General features: G+C 35.8%; 1 protein-coding gene across 6 annotated transcripts in view; it reads right to left on the bottom strand.

Moving 5' to 3' along the window:
• Positions 1–3524: 3524 nt before the first annotated feature.
• CSNK1G3 (casein kinase 1 gamma 3) overlaps positions 3525–24661 on the bottom strand; it is a 126247-nt gene continuing 105110 nt past the window's right edge. For 5 of the 6 annotated variants that reach the window (XM_056124319.1, XM_056124321.1, XM_056124323.1 and 2 more), the window contains 3 exons: positions 17062–17168; positions 16485–16508; positions 3525–5945 (listed from right to left, as the gene is read on the bottom strand). In XM_056124319.1, coding sequence (XP_055980294.1) covers positions 5891–5945; positions 16485–16508; positions 17062–17168 — 186 coding nt within the window. In that variant the 3' untranslated portion in view covers positions 3525–5890. The remainder of the gene's footprint in view (positions 5946–16484; positions 16509–17061; positions 17169–24661) is intronic. The other variant, XM_056124322.1, reaches the window with a different exon arrangement.

The following is a 24661-nucleotide window of genomic DNA, read 5'->3' as shown; positions in this document are numbered from 1 at the left end:
GAGTTCAAAGGCAGAGAGAACACATACTTTGCCTGAGAGGAACTGAGTTTTGCTCCCAACATCAAAGAGTCCCCAGAGAACAGCCAAAGAGCAACTCCTGAACACCAAACCAGGAGTTTCTCCTCAAGCACTGTGGCATGAGGAAGAAAACCAAATAAAAACCAAAACAAAAGGGAATCTGACAAAACACTAATTCAGTAAAAAGTCAAGTGGAAGTGCCTAGATGTGTTGCAACAAGTATACAAGTAGATGTGTGGGGCATAGAAAAGCACATAAACTTAAAAAGCTTATGAAAATGTGCTTTTGCTTAAACTCAATGGTTAGACATATCAATATATGAGCAGATATTCTGTGGAAAATATTTCCATCTGTACTGCTGGGTTTCACTCATTCAATTTTAATCAACACTTTCATTTTGTCAGAAAGAGAGACTAAATTCTTAACTTGCCTGACAGCAGTTTTCGATGGCAGTGATGAAATTTTATTATAATCATTTAGCTCAGGACCAGGAAAATTTGTTTTCTAAATAAGAATCAAATTCACCCACTACTTACAATCACTAAATGGTAATGAGTTTGTTATTGCTGCAGATTTGACAAAATTCGTAATAAATGTTCATTTAAAGTTGTGAGACAAAATACTACATAAGGCATAGATGGTATTAATATAAAGTAAAAAACATACATTATGTCAAATAACATTTAAAGACAAGAACTGTCAAGCTGGTTTACACACAACCCAAGCAGTTGAAAATTTTAAAAAGCAGCAAGATCTCTATTTTCATACAAGTTTGCAGTGAATATAATTTCAAAAATCATTTACCATTCCAATACACTTGGGTACCTCAATGCACGTGCAAAGGAAACTTCATGTTTCAAAATCCACTGAAGTGTACAATTGAGGAACCACCACCTAAACTTAATAGAAACTGACTAACCTGCAATGTAAAATATGCCAAAAAAACAAATATCAAAGGCAGAATTTAATGAAATTCTATAGATACCTACCAAACAATACGTAAAACTAAAACTATACAATTGAGAACTGATACATTGAAGAGTACTTGAAGACATTTCAAAGATGAAACACATAAAACTGCACTATGAACCAGCATACCACATGAATATTTGCAATGTACTTCAAACCTCAATTAAGTAAAATATTAACCCTCCAAAATAACTCAACAACTGGTACTCATATTTAAAAAAAAATGTTGTACGTGAATGTTATACATTTTGAACTTTAGCAATAAGAAACCTGTGAAAATGTATTCCCTTTTTCATTATACAAGAAAATAAACACAAATTTTGCCTTTTACCCACAAGTTCAAAAAAGGTTTGCTAGCTCCTACTCTAAAGGAGTATAGGGGGAGTGGGAGTGGGGGCGGGTGTCTATGAAGTAAAAATCACAATATGCTAAAAGTTGCTAGTAAATAATTATTCCTTTTGGGAGGGAGAACAATATTACAGAGGCTGAGCACGTGCCTTTCACAGCTGACCCAGGTTTAATCCCTGACACTCCATACGGTCCCCCGAGCTCTGCCAGGAGTGATCCCTGAATACATAGCCAGGAGTAAGTCCTGAGCACCACTGGGTGTGGCCCAAAAACAAACAAAAAAAATTAATTATACTTTCTTAAAAAAATATTTTTTTCATACTGTGATATTATTACTGATAATATGTAATCCTTTCTTTGGGTACGTCTATCTACAGGGCTTGTAATAGAACAACAAAATATAGGTCTGTGGAGTTAAAAAGACAAGAAACTAGTTATCCTGAACAACAGCAAAGTTTTATATTCCATTTACTAGTAAACTGTAGGAGAAAAACTTATATTTAACCCTACTAACCTAAGAACAGGCTGGAGCGATAGCACAGCAAGTAGGGCATTTGCCTTGCACACGGCCGACCCAGGTTCGATTCCTCCTCCTCCATCTCTCGGAGAGCCTGGCAAGCTACTGAGAGTATCCTGCCAGCATGGCAGAGCCTGGAAAACTCCTTGTGGCCTATTCGATATGCCAAAAACAGTAACAAGTCTCACAATGGAGAAGTTACTGGTGCCTGCTCGAGGAAACTGATGAACAAGGGGAGGACAGTGCCAAAGTGCTAAGAACACCACTAAAAACCTAAAAAATGTTTTTAGAATAACATCAACGTATTTTTACCTGAGTTTAAACACTTTTCAAGTGTATCCATTCAAGCAAATAAGTGATAAGTGATTTCTAATAATAAATTATAAGTAGTAAATTATAAATTCCATAAATTTATAAAGTCTCTAAAGAAACGGTAACTGTTTTCTAATTTAGAATTTTACTTATTGAAAGAGAAATAGCTCCATGGGCTGGAATACACACTGTGGATACAGGAGCCCTGGGTTTGATTCATAGCACCATATAGTCCCCTGCACAGGCTGGGAATGAATCTCCAGTACCAAGTTCATGGTTGTCCCAAGCACCACTGGGTGTGATCCCTCAAAACTGGATTTATCTTTGCACTCACTCTAGTCTAGTTTTTTCACATCATGATAGATATCATTAGATATCCATAAACCTTTGCCTGCACGGTATCTAGTGATGCCCCTTCTGATAACAATATACTTTGATTCCTTTTGGATAACATCCTTTCCTGCCTCATTTCTCAGTCTACCATATTCGTGGAAAATGGGCCCATGATTCAAGCATAGTTGTTGGGAGAGCAGTTTTGCACTGGACATAGTAAATGGCTCAAGTGAAGACATGTGAACCAATGGAAGAATAAAATGTCAGTCTAAGGTTTTTGCAGGAACTGCTGAAGTGACTCATTTTTGTTAAGGTTCCTAAGAGAGAAATCCGAAGCTGCTGGGTGCCAGTTTCCCTGCTAATGAAAACAAGTTAGAAGGCAAAAGGCACACAGAAAAAGTTAAAAAAAAAAAAAAGACTATACAATCATTTAGAATGGATTTAAAATTTTTCTAGATAGGGTATTTGAACTATATTTTATCTCCAAATGTTTCTATTATTTATGAATGCTGGTATTTAACACACTATTCATGGGCTTGGTGTCTTCTGCTCTGCCTTGTCTTGAATCTTTTAGTAAGCAGAGCACCATTAATATCATTTCAGAGAATCCCTTAAAGCACAATCATAAACAGATTCTATCACAGATCAATCAATGCTCTCCACTGATATAATTTTAAGTTTATTCACTTAAAATTTCATTAATGCTTCATTTTTATGGAAATAATAGCAATGCTTCATTTAAAAACTATGAAATGATATATCTCCCATGGTATATTAAAGACATTCATGAAATTGTTTAGAATTATGTAAAAAAAATTAACTTCCATTTTAAAAAGCTTAGATACCTTCCTTGTCTGTTCTCTTCACAATGGGGTTCTAAGAAAGCAAAATAATAACAAAAAAGAAATCCTCTTTACTTCCATTTCTCACATATATGAAACTAAATGAACTAAATTTTTAACAATCCTATCTGAAATTAGTGAGTGGCATCATTTACCCATGATTAGAGGAAAGGGGAAAGAGCACGTTTAAAAAAACTACCTTTATTTTTATTTCTTTTTCAGTTACATACTTTTAAACAGGGATGTGTTTCATTATTCAGACATTCAGGCAATGTTGACTTCATTAGTGTTGACAGAAAAGAAGCATAAAAATGCAAAACATTGTTGGCTTAACCTGAACATACCTGCATTACCTATTATTGACCAGTTTGTGTTGCCAATAGACTTATTCCTTGGCATTAAAATGGAGCACTTAAAAATATTGCTAAAAAGCAAATGTCTACACACTGGTCTTTGCAGCAAATAAGGGTATTTATACTTTTAAAATATTTTAAGTCCATAATTGAATTAATATACACACCTTCTTATGTATAAGGAGTTCAGATCATATAAACACTGTACAGTCCAAAAACCCTACTGAGAATAAAACTAAATCGGCTTATGATAAGAAATACAGATATCGCATGTATTTACAAATATCATAGACACACAAATTTGGTCAAATACTGTAAAGAAAGAAGTGGTTTCACATTATAATGGCCAAAACATCCATCTACCTTGCTCAAAGCAAACAAAAATAAAAACTCAGTATGTGACTCCTGTAGTTTAAGACATTATGACAGTATACAAACAGAATGGAAATTGTTGACCAAATTATACAGCAAATGTTTTCTAGGCTGAGTGTAGGTCATTAAAATCAAGAACTTAAAAAGGTAATTCATAGGATTCAGAGCAACAATGAAAAACAATGTTCTGATTAACAATATTTGAATGGGTGCCTAATTCATCAGAAACAATGAAACTTTTGGCTAACATGAAAAATAAGTTACAAAGTACAATTAAATCCCTGTAGATGAAATAATGAAGTCAAAAAAATGTAGATTTAATTATACATTTTGAATGTTACCTTGAGACAATAAAAATAAATAAGCATGCCTGGGGGCAGGCACTTAAAGACAAAGAGGCTGTGTGGAAGGAGTTAAGTAACAAGTTTATAAATGAAAGGTGACTATGAGACCATCTTTCTAGCCAGTCATTTTGTTTTAACTCTTCTGGAAGATTCTGGCTAGTCTAATGTGGCAAAAGCACACCTGTGTCTGTATGGCTTAAAACAAAGCATACTTGAAAAGTGGAATGGGTTTCTTTTTTTTTTCTTTTTTTTTCTTTTTTTACAAAACCGTTACTTGTTCATATACAGGCACTTCAAAAGACTATGGAGGCAAAGCACCTGACCCATTCTCTCCAAGATAATTTTCAATCATCAAAATTATGCTAAAAAGTAGAAAAATTCCAGAGAACCAGCAAAGTTGAATACAAGAGACTATTGTGCAGAGGGCAATAGAGTGACCCAGTTTTTATTGCTGGGGTGGGGGTGGAGGGAGTCTATTTTTTTTTATCAAAGAGCAAATCATTAATAAACAGACACCATTGCATGGCACATCCAAAGTTTTCTGCTGAGAAAAGTATGTAATCATTCTGCAGTAGGTTTCTGGGGGATCTCCTTAGACTTAACTTATACATTGCAATGAGATTCACATTTATTTCTTCTCCTTAGTGTATTGTTTTTAAAAACTCCAACATATCTCAATTTCTCAAAGTATTCATTTCTTGCTGCCTAACATACATTATTATCTGGAAGCATAAAGTTACATTATACAAATATTTTGCGTTTTTAAAAATAAGCGCTTTTGCCACTTCGGCAACACTGTACTTCACATAGTGGTGCAACAAAAGCAGAGCTCACTAGCTACCACACTACATGTGATTGGTTTTACCACCTACCATCTGCCAAACCCATAGAACTTTGTCCTAAGTACCTCTGGGCAGTGACTGTACCATGATTTCACAGAGATAATGTTAATATGACTCATGAATAGCAGTACCATCAGTAATACTGAAATCAATGCAGATGTCACACTCAAATAGAAGCTTCTCAATAAATAACCTCTTAAATGTTTGGGCAACTCTGTTTTCTCTGATGTGTTACCCACTGAGAGAAAACTGCTCTTGGATTATGCTCTTGCTGAAGTTATAGAAGAACCAGATTAGGTATAGAACTGGTTGACACAATGCTACCGTACTGCTTTCTACAACAGGAGAGCTTCTGAAAATGTTTTTTAAACTGTATTCATCAATACCACCTCATTGGTCCGTTCCATTTACTGATGGGCAAAGCACTCATGTTTTGACAAAACTTTAAAGCTTCCATGAAAGTTAAATTAAGGGGTGGGGGAATGAATGTAAGACAACCACAAAATGAAGTATGAAAGTATGATATTTTTGTTTCTGAGTGAGTCCTTGAAAATATATGTGGTCACTACAGAGATGATATTAATCACAAGACAGCAGATGAACACGTAAGAAACTCCCCATGATCTGTCTGTGTCCAGAGTCATTTGTGGCGCTGTATGGTTTTCCTTTTCCTTCGTTTGAAGAAACAGCAGCACCTGCAGATGGAGAAAAGTATTATTTTTACATAAAAGTAGAAAACTGTCACAAGTAAGGTTGAATCTATCATAGTTATTTAAATGATCATAAAAAGCAACAATCTAGAATGCAAGAAAAAGCAAACATGCCAAGGAAGCGTATATATTAGTCAAACTATAGCAGAGTGCTAACTACTGTTTTATAATGTGCCTTTTGGGAATAGAAAGGCATTCTATGCAACATTAAAGGAAAACAAAGCTACTGAACTGAAAAGGTTTCTTTAACCAAGACTCAGAAGCTACAGAGCTCTGAACCCGAATCTACCACATTTATTATGGTACAGTTAAACTCGGGCAATGACATACTTTCAAAAAACTTGATCTTATTTTAGGTGGGCAAATGGCATGGGGGTTTACACTTGGTAGTGCTCAAAGTTCACTCCTTGGGTGACTATGTGGTGCTAACCCCAGTACTATCTCTCCAGCCCTTAATTTTATTTTTCCACTGGGGCCACCTAATTGTACTCAGAGACCCAGGGGCCACCACCCAAGAAGCTCGGCCTACTGGTGCAGGGAGAGTTCAGAGCTGGCGTCAGGCTGCTGTTTGGGCCCTATGGCGCCAGCCCATCCTGGCGGTGCCTGGGGACCATGGGGACCACACAGTGACAGCAATCACATTCAACTTTGAGTTACCTCAAAGCACTAGCATATTTTTTAAAAGTTCATCTTAGTTGTTCTGTCTCTTTCTTCCTGATACTTATATGATTGTTGAAACCACTGTCAGAAAAACAGTAAGGAAAAGGTAAAGGTAAAGGCCCTCCCGTTAATCGTCGATTTGCTCGAGCGGGCCCAGTAACGTCTCCATAAACAGTAATGATTCTAAATAGAGGGGGATTTTTTTTTCATTAAGAACTAGATAAGATCCCCAAGGCAGATAAATCTAGAATTACTACTTCAATAAATGTTCCCACCTTATTTACAAACTGGAAGAGGAAAAATACCTGAACCACAACAAGAATGTCACGGTCAGCACTTTTTCATTCTTTAAGGGTTCAAGAGGTTATGCTTATCATTATTTATCTTAATTTAGGTAAAAATTATGCTTGGCATTTAAAACTGCATAATCAAATTGATCAGTTTTAGGGGGCTGGAGTGATAGCACAGCAGGTACAGCGTTTGTCTTGCACACAGCCACCCTTGGTTTGATTCCCAGCATCCCATATGGTCCCCTGAGCACATGAGCCAGGAGTAACACCTGTGCATCACCAGGTATGACCCAAAAGCCAAAAAAAAAAAAAAAAAAAGAAAGAAAGAAAGAAAGAAAGAAAAAAACAATACAAAACAAGACAAAGTGATCCAGTTTTGTAATTACAATCAGATGCAGGAAATGGCTCAAAGGGCCAGCGAAGCACATGTTGACGGGGAGCACATGTTCACATGAAGCACATGTTCAACTCCTGGCACCAAGTGTCCCTGGGAAGCCTGAGGAATGGCCCATAAGCACTATGCAGGGAGTAGCCCTGCACGGTCCTGCAAGCTATAGCCCCCAAATACACAAAATCAACAAAATTCAGATTCAGGTTAACAGTCAATAAAAAATATACACACTGTAAGCACTGTCCTATCATTGTTAATCGATTTGCTCGAGAGGGCACCAGTAACATCTCCATTGTGAGACTTGTTACTGTTTTTGGCATATCGAATATGTCATGGGCAGCTTGCCAGGGTTTGCCCTATGGGCAGGATACGCTCGGTAGCTTGCTGGGCTCTCCAAGAGGGGCGGAGGAATCGAACCTGGGTCAGGCACGTGCAAGGCAAACAATCTACCCGCTGTGCAAGCTTCAAAAAATATATACTGAGTTTTATTCCTAGGTAAAAAAAAAAAAAAAAAAAAACCACTTAGGTCCCTAAGAGACCTTGTATTTCTCAAGTATATTCTCACGAGAAAATGCCACACAGACAATATAAATAGAGCCTATATCAGTAAGAAGTAAGGCTGGTGCAAAATGTAAGTAACATAAGAATCACTGATGAATGAGATAACTCAAGATTTGGCATCCCTTCCAATGAAGGTCTGATTTTCTTCTTTCATACCAAAAGAAAGACAAGCTATTTGCATATAATGATCTCAAACACATCTAGAGAAACCTTTATTTTTGCCATTGAATTCTGATGTATGATGTACTCTGATGTCAATGTGCAAATCACCTTTTCTAATAAAAGCAATGCTTAGTACTTGATAATTCTATCAACGAGAATCTGCATACTCAGTGCTTACAATTAATATGATCTTATAAACATATTACTGAAAGTAGAGCCCATCTTCATAAAAGGATATTAATTTAATACTTTCAGCTAAGCATGAAAGAGACCATGCAGTTTCATACAGATAAGAAAAGATGTTAAAAAAAATTCTAGGTATGTTTTGTAACTTTTTGTGAAATGTACATAGGAACCCATATAAATTACACAATCTCTCCACCTATGTTATCTTTAGTCAAAGATTATTTCAGACCATCCATTGTAATTTATGCCACGACTAAAAAATTACTAAGGGGCATTCAAAACTAAATTATACATCTGCATTTTAAAGTACAATCAGCACATAATGATTAGACCATGCAATGTGAATTCAGAACTGGATCTGCTGATAAAATTCAACTAAAAATATATGCAATTATCAGTCTTTATGAATCCTATTTCACTGAGGTGACTATAAGAACAGAAATAAATAATGGGTCCTTGACACAATCAAGGACCTTGAAAAAAAGTTATACCATAGATTTCAGTTGTAACAGATTTTTCCCGGAGGTTAAAAAACAAAGCAAAACTATTCTTAACTGCTAGCTACCTAATACTTTTTAAAATCCATAAAAAACAAACAAACAAAAAAACCTCAAGCCATTACTAAGAAAAACATTATTTTAGGAATAACCTATTTAAGGTGTCTACCTCGTATGCAGCCAACCTGAATTTGATCACTAGCATCCCCTGTGGTTCCCCGAGACCCATTAGGAGTGATCCCTGAGCACAGAAAGAGGAGTATGCCCTGAGCACTGCCACATGTGACAAAAAAAAAAAAAAGGAATTGGGTTTTTCTGGCAATCAAGTAGTAAGGTTAGCCTTCTAGAGTCCATGTACTAAAAATAAAATTATAATCTAAAAAAAAAAAAAAAAAGAATAACCTATTGGTTAAAGAACTGAAAAACATGGTCCTGGGTAGAAGGATACTGACAACTTTGTTGGTGGAGCAGTATCTCTAAAACATACGACTAGTCATACAAATCAAAGTTTACCTCATAAAGATTTAAAAATTTGGGGGTCAGTGTGGTAGTATAGATTGCAGGGCTGCTATACTGACCTATAGAAAATATATATATTTTCCCTGCATGTGGCTACTTCTAAATAGAAATTTATTACCTGCTCAATATAAAGTTTTATTAATAATGTATATTAATTAATAAGTTTAATTAATATTAATTAATAAGTTTTATTAATAATGTATAGTTTTTAAAGGCAGAAGTGATAGCACAGAAGGTAGGGCGTTTGCCTTGCACGTGGCCAACCCGGGTTCAATTTCTTCTCCTCTCTCGGAGAGCCTGGCAAGTTACCGAGTATCTCACCCTCACAGCAAGGCCTGGCACACTACCCATAATAAATTCAATATGCCAAACACAGTAACAACAAGTTTCACAATGGAGACATTACTGGGCCCGCTCGAGCAAATCCAGGAACAAAAGGAGGACAGTGCGACAGTGTGACTGTTTTTAAAAACTGTCATTTATCTTTAAACTCAAAAAACATTTTTTTAAAAATTTTCTACTTTGTTTTATAATAAGCATTTTGGAACGGAAAATGTTCTCATGAAAAAGTTCAAGTCTTAGATATTTTCCCTTGTATTAGCAATTCACCTTGCCCAACTCTGGTACACCATTAGCTGCTTTCAATTCTGAAAACTGTTATCTTAATTTTTTATCTTAATTTTTCCTACAATTATGTTCTTTGACACAGAAACAGTGAAAGCATCTGATACCAAAAAAAAAGACTTTTAAATGGATTATAATCATAGAAGCCTCTTAAACTCAAAGCAATTGACAAAAGACATCTATTTTCCAAAAATAAACTCCACAAAATAAAACGTACATATGCCCTTTAGAATTGCGAAAATACAGCTGGCATACTACTAAATTATCACCAGAGGGCAGCATTGCTTTAGCCATTATGATTCATCCAGCAACATGATGCTCTCAAATACGTAAAATACTGACAAATAAAAAATATTAGTATTTAACCCTGTAGATTATTTCTGAAGAAAAAATTCATTACAAAAAAAGGTTATTTATAGCTTTAGTGGTTACTAAACTAGGTCTCACCCAAATAAATGTTTGTCCCTGAGCACTCAATCTAAAACACTACAGCTGCTATATAGCCATGCTGTCATTTTATTTTCCTGACTAGTTACTATTAAATATAAATGCATTATATTTTGTTTACTTAATCATATTACCCCACAGAGAATTAAAATTTCATAAGAATTTGGTGACAGATACAATGCCACAAAGCCTTATTACTCATTCAATATTTTCTGAATAAATGAACAGCAAACCAATCAACACTCATAGTAAAGTACTAGTAAATATTCTAAAGCATATTCTAAACCTCAAAGAATGAAGATTTTAGTGCCTATAGAGGCATTTCTGGGGAAGAATGCAGTGTGCCCATTTCTTTAAAATCTAAATCCCAAGAAGCACTACATGGTCACTGCTCCTATCGCCCTGTTATTTCTACGTATCTGAAAAGGCCTAGTCCTGTATTCTATGTGCCGAACTCTGGAGACACTGAGATGGACTCCATGCCACTAATGTATGTAAGTACAATCAAATGCATAAAAGGAAAGAATTTTGCCTATTGGTACAGTTAAACAAGAAAAATCAAGATCCCAGGAATTATTACAAGTTCTCAAACATTAGAAAGCTATTTCTATTTTTTTTAATTATATGGTCTTAGAAAATTATCTACATCCTTAAAATTTGAAATACATCTCTCCTTGCTGCTCAAGGATACATCTTTTTACATGTTAGTTCATACCTCATTTGGGTTCTCTTCAAATCTAGACTAGTGACAACTAACTCAGGGAAAATGATTAGCTTACCACACATTTACATCAAGTTCTTGTCAATGTTTCTCTATTTCTTGGCCCAGTCTTGACTCCTTATGTGGTTCCACTGAACCAATATGCTTTCACAAATCATGATCATTCAGTAGCTTCTGCTTTGAAACTCTATCTCTACTCTTCAATGCTAAATCTAGCTCCTTATTAAATCAAAGGTTTCACTTTAAATACAAGTGAGATAGGAAACAGGAACCCAAAATGAATCAAAGTCTTAAGCTGCTGAAGCATATGGTGATGGTCATTTTACACTAATGTTATGTACCATTTCCCCATCATTGTCTTTTCCTTTCTGTTTAAAATTTAGCTTGTTTTCCTGGATGAATGTCAAGTATTTCCTTATCATAAACTGTCCTCAGAAACTGAAATGTTTCTATCTGAACCTGAGATCTCTATCCTTTCTTTAACCTGTCCTTTGATTGTTAGACTTTGGTACCTACCCAATCCTATCCACAAGGACTCCAGAAACTAATCTCTTTTAACTGGGGTTGATAAGTACAAGGAAAAATTATCTCGTGATGTCTAACTTTGACAATATATGTTCCCCTTAAAATTTATACCTAAAGTGTAATTTCATATCTACATTTCTTGTGGACATAAGTAAGACATTTGCCTTACCCATGCCAACCTGGTTCTAATCCTCAGTTCTGCATATGGTTCCCCAAGGTCTACTCGGGTCATCCTGAGCACAGAGCCATAAAAAGCCCCATAACACTGCTGAGGGACAAAACCCAAATAAATAAAATCTGTAGGTAAGCAAAGAGTTTGTATCAGAGGAGAACACCCATATATTCCAATCATGAACCTGCAGACCCACCCTCATCTCCGATCTACTCATTCACTTGTAACTAGTCTTTCAAAACTAAAATGACTTTTAAATTGTCCTCCAGCATACTCAAGAACTTTTCAACTTGCCTCTATTATTGCTAGGAGTTTTTTAACTGACATACAAGTCTCGGTTTATTCTCTCTCCAATCTGCCATCCAAAACATAAACTTTGTTACTTTCTAAAACAAACAAAAAATAACAGAAAACCAAATGCCCCTTCATATAAATACTGTCTTTTATCCTTGTAAGTCTTAGTAATGGTTTTCCATTATCTAAGGTTTAAAAACCAAGCAATACTTATTTGCTTGGGCTTTAATATAATGTTTCAATCTATTTCCACTTTCCTCTTGTCCATCTTTAGAGTTCCTCTGTATCTATGCCACAGAATGAGAACAAAAATCCACATTCTACTCCAACCTCATGCAACAAGGTCTTTCAAGGTAACCAATCTTTGCCCATGTTCTTCCTAGAGCCAAAAATCTGTTTTCCCTCTCAGAAGATGGTTAAGTGGTCTTTATTACACTGACTATAATTTTTTTTTGTTTCCTCACTGAATTGTGATCTTGAAGAAACATGATGTGCTAACTGAATATGTTGTAGAAACTAAAAAGATAGCCCAATATTATCATCTTAAAATATTTTTTTAACAAGAGTTTAATAACTAGAATGTGACCCAAAATATAGTGGTATAATTTTAACCACCACCCCCTCCCCCCAGTGACTGTGATATGAGGCAGGGTTAAGAATCACTTTATACTGGGTCGAAGATATAGGACGGGGATAAGGCCTGCATGCAGCTGATCTGGGTTCAATCCCTGGCAACCCTGTATGTTCTGCCCCACTTAACCAGTGAAGAGTTAGTGAAATTTTGAGAATTACTTGACTATCGGCTAGTTTTCATTCATCCAAAGTAAATGCTGTATCAGAGGGAGAGCTCAGAGTCGGAGCACATACTTGGCACTTGGAAGGCATGGGATACAATCCCCATCATGGAATGGACCCCAAACACCAACAGGAGCAACCCCCAAGTAGTGTGCCAAGAATAGTTGCTGAACACTGTTAAATGAGGCCCTGAAAACAAAAATATTTTTTAAATAAAAGCAATCATGTATCATGAAATATAAGCTTTTGACAAGGTATCCAATTCACTAAATTTAGCATGTACAGGAGTTCTGTGGTCATCGTCACTAACTTCAAACTATCTTCATCACAAAAAAGACACATTACCTCCTACCCGTCACTCCCATCTTGTCCTTTCCTGTTCCATGCAAACACTATTTTACTTCTGCCTCCACAGATTTGCCTATTGTAGGCATCTCTTATATATGGAATCATTCAAGGTGGCCTTTTGTGTCTGGCTTCTTTCACTCAGAAGTAAAAAGTGTTTCAAATTCTTTTTTTAATGTTACCAATAATAATCTACTATATGAACAGAATTCATTATTTAGTCATTTAGTCATAAAAATTTGAGGAATATTCACAAACATCAGGAATCTAAAGATGAAAAAGCCTTGTTTTTAAGAAATTTAAGGCATTTCCCAAAAAAAAAAAAAAGTTAACTAGATTCTTAAAAAAAAAAAACACGCAATCTATCTTGCTGCATAGCTGGAATCCTGCCTCAGGAGCAAAGGGGAGAAGGCAGCTGGAATAGAGAAGGAATTGCTAAGAAAAAGATGGCTGGAGGAATTGGTCGGGATGGGAGATGTGTACAGAAAGTGGATAAAGGACCAAACATGATAACCTCTCAGTGTCTGTATTGCAAACCACAATGCTCAATGGCAGAGAGAGATTATGGGAAATCATGTCTGCCATGGAGTCAAGGGGGAGGGTGGGAAAGTGGGGTATACCAGGAATATTGGTGGTTGGGAATGTGCACTGGTGGCGGAATGGGTATTGATCATTGTGTGTCATTGTGTGATTGTAACCCAAACATGAAAGCTTGTAACTATCTCACGGTGATTCAATAGAGTTAAAAAATAAATAAATAAAAACACACAATCTATCGAAGGCAGACTAAAGGAATCAATGGCACACAGGGTGCAGAAAGGAAAATGAGGCTGGCAAAGACAGGCAGACTAGCTTTCCTAAGCTAGAAAGGGCTGTGGTGCTGGGCCAAAAAATCTGGACATGATGTTCCATGCCACAGAGAACCTTCCCTTCAGAAATAACATTCCGATCAATTCTTTTTATTTGAATTTCCAATGCCTACAGACAGAAACCCAATCCAATAAACGTACACACCCATACCCATTTTACTAAATAAGTTTACTGTCATTCTTCAGAACTACCTCTACAAAGCTTCCTCTGATCATGCTGCCAAGTAAATCTTTTACAGTACAAGCTCTAATGGGTTTTTAAAAATACCTTTTATATAGCATCTGCCATCTATTCATACAACTGCAATCTTCACTGCTGGTGTATATTCTACTTAAGGGCAAGAACATTTTAAGGTGTCTCTGAAATCCCAGCTGTTACAACTGTTCAATTCATAAATGGGAAATAGCATAGATCTAGCTGAAAGCAGATCCGTAGGAGGGCGGACATACAGAACAGACATTTTCAGTGATTAGCAAGGACAGAGTAGTAAAAATATTGGCCAATCCAGGAAGAAGCACAACCCTGGAAAGAACAAATGAAGAAGGCTGGTGGCAGATGAAGATGGAGAAATAAAAAGGGGTGATAACAGCTATGAACTACTGCCCATGTGCCAGAGAAAAGGCCAGTGCTCTCGCAAATCAGTTAGTTTTCTTAGGAAGCTCAAGAGATAGGTAATAGTTTCATTATTTAAAAAAAAAAAAAAAGCAGCTTGGAAGAAGTTATAAACAAGTGGCAGGATTAAGAGTTTACAAACTCTAACTGCAATCCATGCTTTCCAATCACCTATAGTACCATTTCAACTGCTTAGAATTGTACTTAAAATTCAAAGAAGGAATGATTGTTTTTATTTTTATATAAAAATGCACAAGTTATATACCTTACTACTAATTATTGACACCCTCTAAGCTAAGTTATACTGTACATAAGTACCTTTAGTCAAAGGTAACTAAAATGAGAGCTGGAGTGATAGTACAGTGGGTAGGTCACTTGCCTTCCACACAGCCAACCTGGGTTCCATCCCCCAAGTCCCACCAAGAATAACCCTGAGGACAGAGACAGTAATAATCTCTGAGAACAGCCGGTAAAGCTCCAGAACAAACAAACAAATTAACTAAAAAGATGCCAGAACAGTGCTCTTTAAAAAGAAATATCCAGGAACCAGAGTGATAGTACAGTGGGTTGAGCACTTGTCTTTCAAGTGGCTGACCGGTGGTAATTCCTGAGTGCAGAGCCCAGGAGCAAGTCCTGAGCATCACTGAGTGTGATCTCCAAGAAAGGGGGGGAAAAAAGAACTATCTAGTTAAGTACTAGTAGTATTGGCACTTGCCCAATTTGGGTTTATTCTTGGCATTATATGGTCTCCTGAATGTTAAAAGAAGCTGTCCCCAGGCACTGACAGGTTTGACCACGGATGCATCCAGCACTGTAACTGTGGCCCAGATCATTCCCAGCACCAGAGAAGCATCACATGCGAAGGTCCTTGCATTGAAGTGTTAGCTAGATGGCCAAGACTCCAGTGGGACCTTGAGACCTCCTGAGCACCTTTTGGGACGTCCCAACTAAAAGAATTCACACCCACAAATGTTTTCTCATATTGTAGCCAGATAATAAACTTGATTTTGAATATTAGGGAGATGTCTTTTAGAATGATCTAAACAAGGTTTTTCACTCATTCTAAGTCTGGCTCAAAATTTGTTCTGAAACTGGTAGAAGAATGTTATTTTAATTTGGGGAGTTCTTGGACCAACCCAGAAGTGCTTGGAAGCTCCCAACTCTGCTTGTGCAAGTTGGCCACATGCAAGGCAAATGTCCTAATGCCATACTATTTCTCCAGCCCCTGAGAGAAGCATTTTAAAGCATTCCAAAATAAAGGCAAATGCCAGAAAATAATTATAATTCAAACCATTTCTACTAAGCAGGTATATTCTTTTACATATCAGCAGGAACTAAATAGATGAGGATTTTTCATGACACACTCACTATAGTTTATCATGAAATTTATTCATGCATAGCATGTGCACAGTATAGTTAGTAAATGAAATATTTTAGTGATGCTATTGAGTAGGGGTGGAAAACTGCTAAGCGTATTTAACAATTATAAACAGGAAAAGAAAGATTAATTCAAAAATTTGTCTATTTTAAAATATCAAAGACTGTGTCACTAAATAAATTTATAAGCACAAGCAGGTCTGGTATCCCATCTATTCAGTTAAAAGTGCTCCCAAATCTATGTCACTTGAAGCAAAAAAAAAAGCTGCAGCAGGCAAAAGAGCTCCTCAATTAGTTCTTGCTTTTCAGAGATAAAACAAATGATATCAAATGCTTTAACAGCTTTTACCAATTTTAATTTCTATGTTTAAATGTTTTTGTTTTATTTTGGTTTGTTTTTAAACACAACGTTTTGCTAAACTTTTAAAATTATAGTAACCGGAGCTATTTCTGCCGGCCTGCACTTGAGAACTCACCACATGTTCAACACTTTCTGGCAGCTATACACACATACACGAAAAAAAAAATACAGGGGAGAAAGAGGGAGAGAGGGAGAGAGGGTAGTGGAAGAGGGAGAAGGGGGGGGGAAGAGAGATCATCAGATACAGCCCACATTGAAATTATCACATTGTTTTTCATGCTTAATTTTTTCCCAAGCCACATTATATATAATTTATGCTCAAAATATTAATTTTAAACTTATTAATGCATGCAACATAATGTAAAATTCATAATTTATTCTTATGCTTACAGGAAAAAACTGAGCATTTATAATACACTGATGATTTTCATGCATCAAGATTCCTGAAAAATGCTAAAATATTCTCATTTTAAATAAGAATATAATTCCTGATTTGCTCTTGCAATTACTAACTTACCAGAAAAGCTTTATTTGATTAAAATAAATACACTTCTCATTTTGCATGTACCTATTTTTGGATAACAATCTCCTAAAAATGACCATGACTACAAATGGCCTATCAACATTGACTATAAATCTCAAGCATGCCTAGTTTAAGTACAGAAAGTGAAGAAAGCAAAACTAACACGTACTTGGTTTCATCCATCACTTCTACTTCCGTAGGGGCCGTGATGGGAGCATTTGAACGTCCTGCAGTGGGGTCATCTGTGTTCAATTCTCCATTTGTAGAACTTACAACCTGTCCCCAAAAAATTATACATATACAAGTAACAGGTTATACAGTGATAAACATAATCAAGGTAAAAATATTTAAATTAGAAAAATGAGGAACACAAAATAATTAGTATTAAGTTCTTTATAATGAACTAAGTCTAGCATTATATTAAAGACCAATGTCATACAATATTTTCTTTTCAATTTTCTTCCATTCATCTAGAAATTTCCTGCTCCTGTCTCCCCTCTTTTTTTTTTATAATTTATTCATTGAATCACTGTGGGAAAAATTACAAAGCTTTTAGGTTTAGGTCTCGGTCATGCAAATATCAAACACATTTCCCTTTACCAATACTTATTTTTCACCACGAAGAACCCCAATAAAGCCCCACCCCCTCACCCCTCCCAGTGCCTGTGAGGCAGATGAATTCTAGTGAACACTCTATCTACTTTGACTAGATTCACTGTTTCGATAAAAGATGCATCATTATTATTTAGAGTTTACACCCCAAATCAGACCCACTGAAAAAGCATTGTGAAATGATTTGCTTTCTACAGCTGGGTTCAAGAATTAAATGATGCTGCACGGCCGCAATAGCGGCCGCGCGGTTTTGGATTTCTGCTATTTTACTTATTAAGCCTGGAAGTATTTCTGCTGAGAGTCAGATAATTAAGAGATTGGTTTCTGTGCTCTGGGGCCGTGGCTGTGCCAGAGAGCCGCTCGTGGGGGGCAATTGAAGGACACGCCGGAATGCCCCCCCTTCCCATGAGGTTTTAGTCACCCCATCACCACCGGCTCATACCTACCCTCTGATTTTTAAGGTTAATTCCTATACTTAATTTTCAATCACTTATTTCCTATGTTCTCATCTTTTTGACACATTGCTATATTATTTCCCCTACAAATATTAATATGCTTCTTCCAATGGTTTGCTCATTTCAATATGTAATATAATCAGGTCTCCCTCTGAAGTTATCCATACAAGTATCCAATTATTTAAGCCTCAAATTCAGCAATCCTAGTGATTCCTCTTTCACTTAAACATATCTGATCTATCACCTGGTCCTTAAATTTCTCCCTCCAAGTATATCTTAACTCTAACCTGTTTCTTTATAGGTCTACTATAATAGAATTTCAGTCCATGTCATTATCTCTTAGGAAAATAAAAACAAAAACCTAGTTAACTTTGTCCTTTTGATTTTACTTGTACATACCTATTCTTGTCAATGTATTGTCCAAACAACTACCAAGGTACTTTTTTTAATTAAGATCATTTAAAAGTTTCAAATCATCTCATTTAGAATTAAAAATTTAGAATTAAAATCCGTTATTATTTAGCATTAAAATCCATTTTCTTTAGACCAATTTACAAGGATCCACAAGCTATGACTCCTACATGCCTCTCAAATCTCGTACCACTTTCCCCTTCACTCACTAGCCACCATCCTGTGTGTTAAGCTTACTCCCATAGTAAAGTCAAGATGTTATCTGTTCTTATTGTCTGGAATTCTTTTCCTACTCACTGGCTATATTCTTTCAGAATCACAGAAAACCTCTTAAAACAGACCGTTTCTATCATATAATTGGAGATTTATATATATACATATATATCATGTCTACTCTATTTTTAGCTCTTTATTATAAGTTAACATATATCTATATGGTTTTCCTGCTGTTTCCCGACATCCACCTGCCTCCTGTCTCCATGACTGTGAGAACCTAATGTTGCTCCCTGCTCTGCTCTGTCTCCCAACTAGATCTAGAATAGAATAGGTACTCAATAAATACTTGTCGAAATAAAATGAATGCATGCATGCATGCATGCCTGCAAGAATAAAATCCTAAAACAATAATAAAGGTTCAGTAATTTTGTGTATCAAAACCAAAGCCACTATTGTAAACATGTCACCTAATCTACAAAAAGAAAAAAAAACAAGTATCATAAAACAAAATTAAAAAATCACCAAAATTCCCCAATTGTCCCAAATTATCTTGGTCTACAATGTCACCTTACCATCTTATTTCTTCTTTTTCCCTAAGCATTTTTAAAACAATAATCTTAACTTCAACTCCAAGTTCTCCCCAAATTGCCACATGTTTAACCAATCTAGAAACTCTCAACCCAGTTTTGGATTTTGAGGGAGGAGGGGTGTGTGTGTGTGTGTGTGTGTGTGTGTGTGTGTGTATGTGTGTGTTTAAATTTCCATGGTACCAGAAATAAAATCCAGGGCCTCACAACCACAAGGTTAGTGCTCTACTGCTGAATCTCATTCCTGACTCACTCTTCTACACAATCTGGGTTCTCACTAAAGTTTCATTACATAAGTAGACACTTTATTTTCCATTAATTTGTTACTTAATTCTTTGCAATATGTACTGAGTTCCTACATCAGAGTTCTCAAGTGCTACCAACAAATCCCAAAAGATGTATTCGACGGTCTTTTCTTAGTACTCATTTTCCTGCACATTTTTATATCTCTTGGCACCAACTGATGACTCTGGAGTAAGGTAAACCTATTTTAAAAGCCTCGTTCTACGATGTACCTCTATAAGTAGGTGACTCTTTGTGACTTTACTTTGCTAAAACCATGTTCTCAAGCACAAAATGGAAAACAGAATTATATTTAACTACGATGAAATGGAGATGAAATGAAATCAATCTCTAAAGTGGGCGTAAATAAGAGCTCAATATAGTGGGTGTGAATAAGAGCGCAATAAAAAGTGATCATTAGTATTATTCTGTTCAACCTACATAGATGCTACCTTTTGGAAAAGAGCTCTTTCCACTGACAAATGGCTCTGTCACAACTACAAAGAGGCTATCTCTATATAAATAGCTCTCAGAGTCAGAGTCAACTACACACCTATATTTTTAATCAGTTAAACCACTTTTGGTACCTAAAATTCACTATTTCCAAAACTAAACTTGTGCTCAATTTTAAATATATTTAATTTTCCCATACTTCCAATTACCTTTAAAGTCCTATCATATTTCTAGACACCAGGTCAAAGTGTAAGAATCAATCCTTCCCCTATCTAATCTTTCTATAAGGAAAAAAATAAAAGCTGAAATATCAAAGGCCCACTGCACCAGAGTTGACAGTTGCCTACTAGACTTAAGTACCATGAATAGGGGCTGGAGAGTCAGCACAGGGCTTAAAGCCTTGCACAAAGATGATCCCAGTTTGATCCCCAGCACTACATAAAGTCCTCCTGAGCACCGCCAGGAAGAACCCTTGAGCACAGAAGCAAAACCTGCGCACCAGCAGGTATGACCCAAAAGCCAACAACAAAAAAGTAAAATTAAATAAATGGTGCCATGTTTAGAGTCCCATTATTTCTAAAATTTAACAAGGTCAAAATGGTCTTAATGAGAGGTTACAATTTGTCGTGCATTGTTCCAGGAACTTGGAAGACTGGAGTAAATAGGACAGACCAACATCCCTACTCTTGAGAACCAAGTATTAATAAGCATAGAGAAATTCCCTGCCCCGCAATAAAGTAACTTAGAAATGAAGACTGCATTTGGGCCCACAGCTTTTAAAAACATTCCATCATCTATAGAGACTAACCAAGAAGACTACGCCACACAAAAAGATAAGTCTCTATGATTCTAAGATACCTATTTCCTCCTGTTAAGCTTTTGTTGGCTTTTCCTTTTATTTCTCCCACTTTCTAAACTGTTATAATTATTTGTTCTTATTACATAACTTAAGCCTTTAGTCTAAAATATTTATTTTAATGTGAGAACCTCTGATAAATCAGAATAGAAAGAAGAATCTTTTGCATTCTCCATTACTTTTAACTATCAGAGTACCTTGCCTACAGAAGAATATTGGAACAGTTCACCAATTTCCACTACGCTTCCCTTAACATATTACTCCACTGGGTTATTTTCCTTCTATTTTTTCAACAGCCCTAGGTTAGAACTATTCCAACTTGAATTACAGCATCCTCTAACATGTCTTTCTTTCCTGCAGGCACATCAAATGAAAATTTTAAATGTGGCTATTCTAAATTTCCTGCAACAGAAACTATATATGCATAATAATGTGATTTATGGGTCATACAAAGTCATAGTGACTCTAATAAACTTTATTTTGTAAAATAAAGTACCTGGTTGACAAAAAAAATCAGAAGGAAATGTCACCTCCCTTTAATTCTGAAATGCAATTTTACCTCTAGTTCCCAATTTTCTAACTCTCTAAGCAGAGGTCAATATCCTAAGGTCAGAACTGACTGAATTCAGGAACAAAATTCTCTTGCATATGTGGCCTACTAACCCCCAGCTGTATCATGACACTGAAACTAGTTTCACTTAGGAAAACTAGAGATCTGTTTTGCAAAGATATTTTATAAAAAATAAAGGTAGTAATATAAATTTCAAAAATCCTGAATCAATTGAGAATATTTATATTACTAGTGTCTAGCAGTGTGGTTTAATGAAAGTAGATTTTTAAAGTATACATTTTAAATGACTGAAGCTCTTGAGGTTAAATAATTCAGATGTTAAAAACATAATTTCACAGGAGTTTCTGCTCTTATCTTTGTATTCAGTGAATTTAAAAAGTCAATTAATATGCTTTCTGAAAACAGAATGGTTTCACAGAAATTAAGAAGATAGCAGGATAACTAATTTGTATTTTAGTCCTTGTACCAACTGCCAATTTACTAAGTAACCATACAGCTATCTATCCAATAAAAGAACTATTAGGACAACATATATTTATGCATTCAGCTTTTTCTGGAAAGCATCCATTAGAAAGTACATTAATAAATAAAATATCATTAAAAGAGCAACTTCCAAGAAGCTTATTAGGGTTCACATGTACTACATAAAATCAGTTTTCTTACTTTCTAAACACTATAACTAGAGTTATCATTGATATATCTGATATCCCAACTGATGGCCCAAAGGTATAGTGACATTCAATAACTTTCAATAAAGAAATTTAAAAAACTTTAAATCTGACAATATAAGTTACAGAAGTCTTATTGAAAGCACTATATTCTCTGGGTATTCCAGGAATTTCAGACATTTTAAATGTTACTAAAGACATTAAATTAATTTTAATGTGATATACTAAACAGATTAAAGATGTGCTTGAAATTATTTATATATATGATAACCCCTCAGTATCTGTACTGCAGACCATAATGCCCAAAAGCAGAGAGAATACGGGAGAAATTATCTGCCACGGAGGCAGGAGAAAGGTTGGAAAGTGGGGGTATACTGGGGACATTGGTGGTGGAGAATGTGCACTGGTGGAGTGATGGGTGTTTGATTACTGCATGATTGAAACTCAAACATGGAAGCTTGTAACTATCTCATAGTGATTCAATAACAAAAAATTAAAAATAAAAAAAGAATTATAATTAAGAAATGTACCCAACCACAACCTCTCTTTTGTCAATTTGCCCAGTAAACTATGAATAGTAAGATCAATCTGGACCCAAGAAAAAGTATAGTGGGTAAGACACTTGTTTTGCATGCTGCTGACCAACAATCAATCCCTGGCACCATAAAGTCCCCGAAGCCTGACAGATCACTTAGCTCAAGTGACTTAGCTCAAGTGATCCCTTAACGAAGAGCTAGGTGCAAGACCTAAGCACTACTAGGTGTGACCCAAAAAACAACAACAAAAAAAGTTAAATTTTTTTTGCTACCTCTATTTTCAAAAGACACGAGAGAGAACACTGACAAGTTATTCAAAATGTTTTAGGTCAATATTAATAATCAGTAAAATTAAGAACAAAGGGCATCTATTATTCCTCTGGCTTTTAATTTCTTTTATTTTTTTATGCTCTTTAATATAAGAACTTGCTCGAGCGGGCCCAGTAACGTCTCCATTGGAGACTTTGTTGTTACTGTGTTGTTACTGTGTCTGGACTGGAGCGATAGCACAGCGGGTAGGGCATTCGCCTTACACGCGGCCAACATGGCCGACCCGAGTTCGATTCCTCCGCCCCTCTCGGAGAGCCCGGCAAGCTACCGAGAGTATTCGATATGCCAGACACAGTAACAACAAAAGTCTCCAATGGAGACGTTACTGGGCCCGCTCGAGCAAATCGACGATCAACGGGAGGGCCTTTACCTTACCTTTACCTTTTAATTTCTATGTTTTTTCCTTATATTTATCTAATTTTATCATCACCCATACTTAATATATTTCTTAAGTTATAATGACTAAAAGGATAACTGCTTCCCACTTATTGTATGCAAAGATAAGACTCCTGCTATCTTTCATTTTAATCAAGCGCACAAGCCTGCATAACTTATTCTGCACCACTTGTGATGTGGTCCTTTATTCCTCCCCAGGCACTTAAGGCCACATTATTTCTCTGATGCAAAACAAAAGCTATATAAACAATTAGAGGAGATTTCAAAACAATTATGCCACACAAGGAGTTTTCAGCAGTGTCCTTAACTAGTCTTCCCTATTTGCAACTACCTATCAGCTTCAGACGATCCATTCTCAGCACTGAACACACTGCTATCATCTAAACTGTATTCTAATCCTTTTCCCTCAGCCTTTCTACCCAACCAGACTCTACCCGTATACAGCTTTTGAAATTCTTACATTTCTCAGCTTCACCAGCTATCATTTTCTACTAGACTCTAGATAGCTGTATCCTGGCCTTGGATTTATATCCCTTCAATGCAATCCCTAGCAAAAGCAACAATTAGAAAATACTGTTTAAGTCCATACCTTATTCAGTTCTCTCTACCCAATGGTCTCAATAAAATCCAAAGGTAAGACTTTATAAGTACTTCATGGTATGCTTCCTGTCTACCTCAGTCTTACACACACCACCAGAATGACTGAGTTATAATTTAATTCATAAACATGGCTCACTCTCTGTCCTCCACAATCTTACACGTTTCCTCTACTCCCCTTTGATCTTTTCTAAACTTCCTTAACTGCTAACATCAACTGATATTCACTGCGAAAACACCTGAAAACTCAAGACTCAAAATATTTGCGTTGTCTTTTGAACAGAAAAAGGTTGTCAAAAATATAGATGAATCAATCATTCATGGTAGTAAATTAACAAGATTTCATTAAAGAAATAAAATGAAATTGGGTGAATGAATCTACTTAACAATGCATTATTTAAGCTGTTATAAAATTTGAAAGTATCTTAATTTAAAACAACAGACGACTTGGCACTTCCTGAGCTTCAGTCTTGCTTCTGGAAGCTCTTTTCACCCAAAAAAAAAAAAAAAAACCCACCATCATGAGGTAGAAGTATTAAAGTTCTTCATTGTATTGATGAATAATGCAAGGCATCGAATCTAAACTGAAATCTGACTATGACGCTTATGCTCTTAATTATAATGAAATCAAGTTGATAACTGATGTCTCATCTGTTTATATATATGTTTCCAAAATAACAATTTGAATTTAGACCCCAATGTGCAATTTATATTAAAAACACAACTGAAATAATATTGGGTACTTCATCTGGAGTCAATATAGCATGAGGTTTCATCTTGCAGATCAACTGGTTTCAGC

Source organism: Sorex fumeus, unplaced genomic scaffold (assembly GCF_029834395.1).
Source record: "Sorex fumeus unplaced genomic scaffold, SorFum_2.1 ptg000051l, whole genome shotgun sequence".
NCBI classification, from domain to species: Eukaryota; Metazoa; Chordata; class Mammalia; order Eulipotyphla; family Soricidae; genus Sorex; species Sorex fumeus.
Note: the sequence above shows the minus strand (reverse complement) of the source record. Positions and strands in the feature narration are given on the sequence as shown.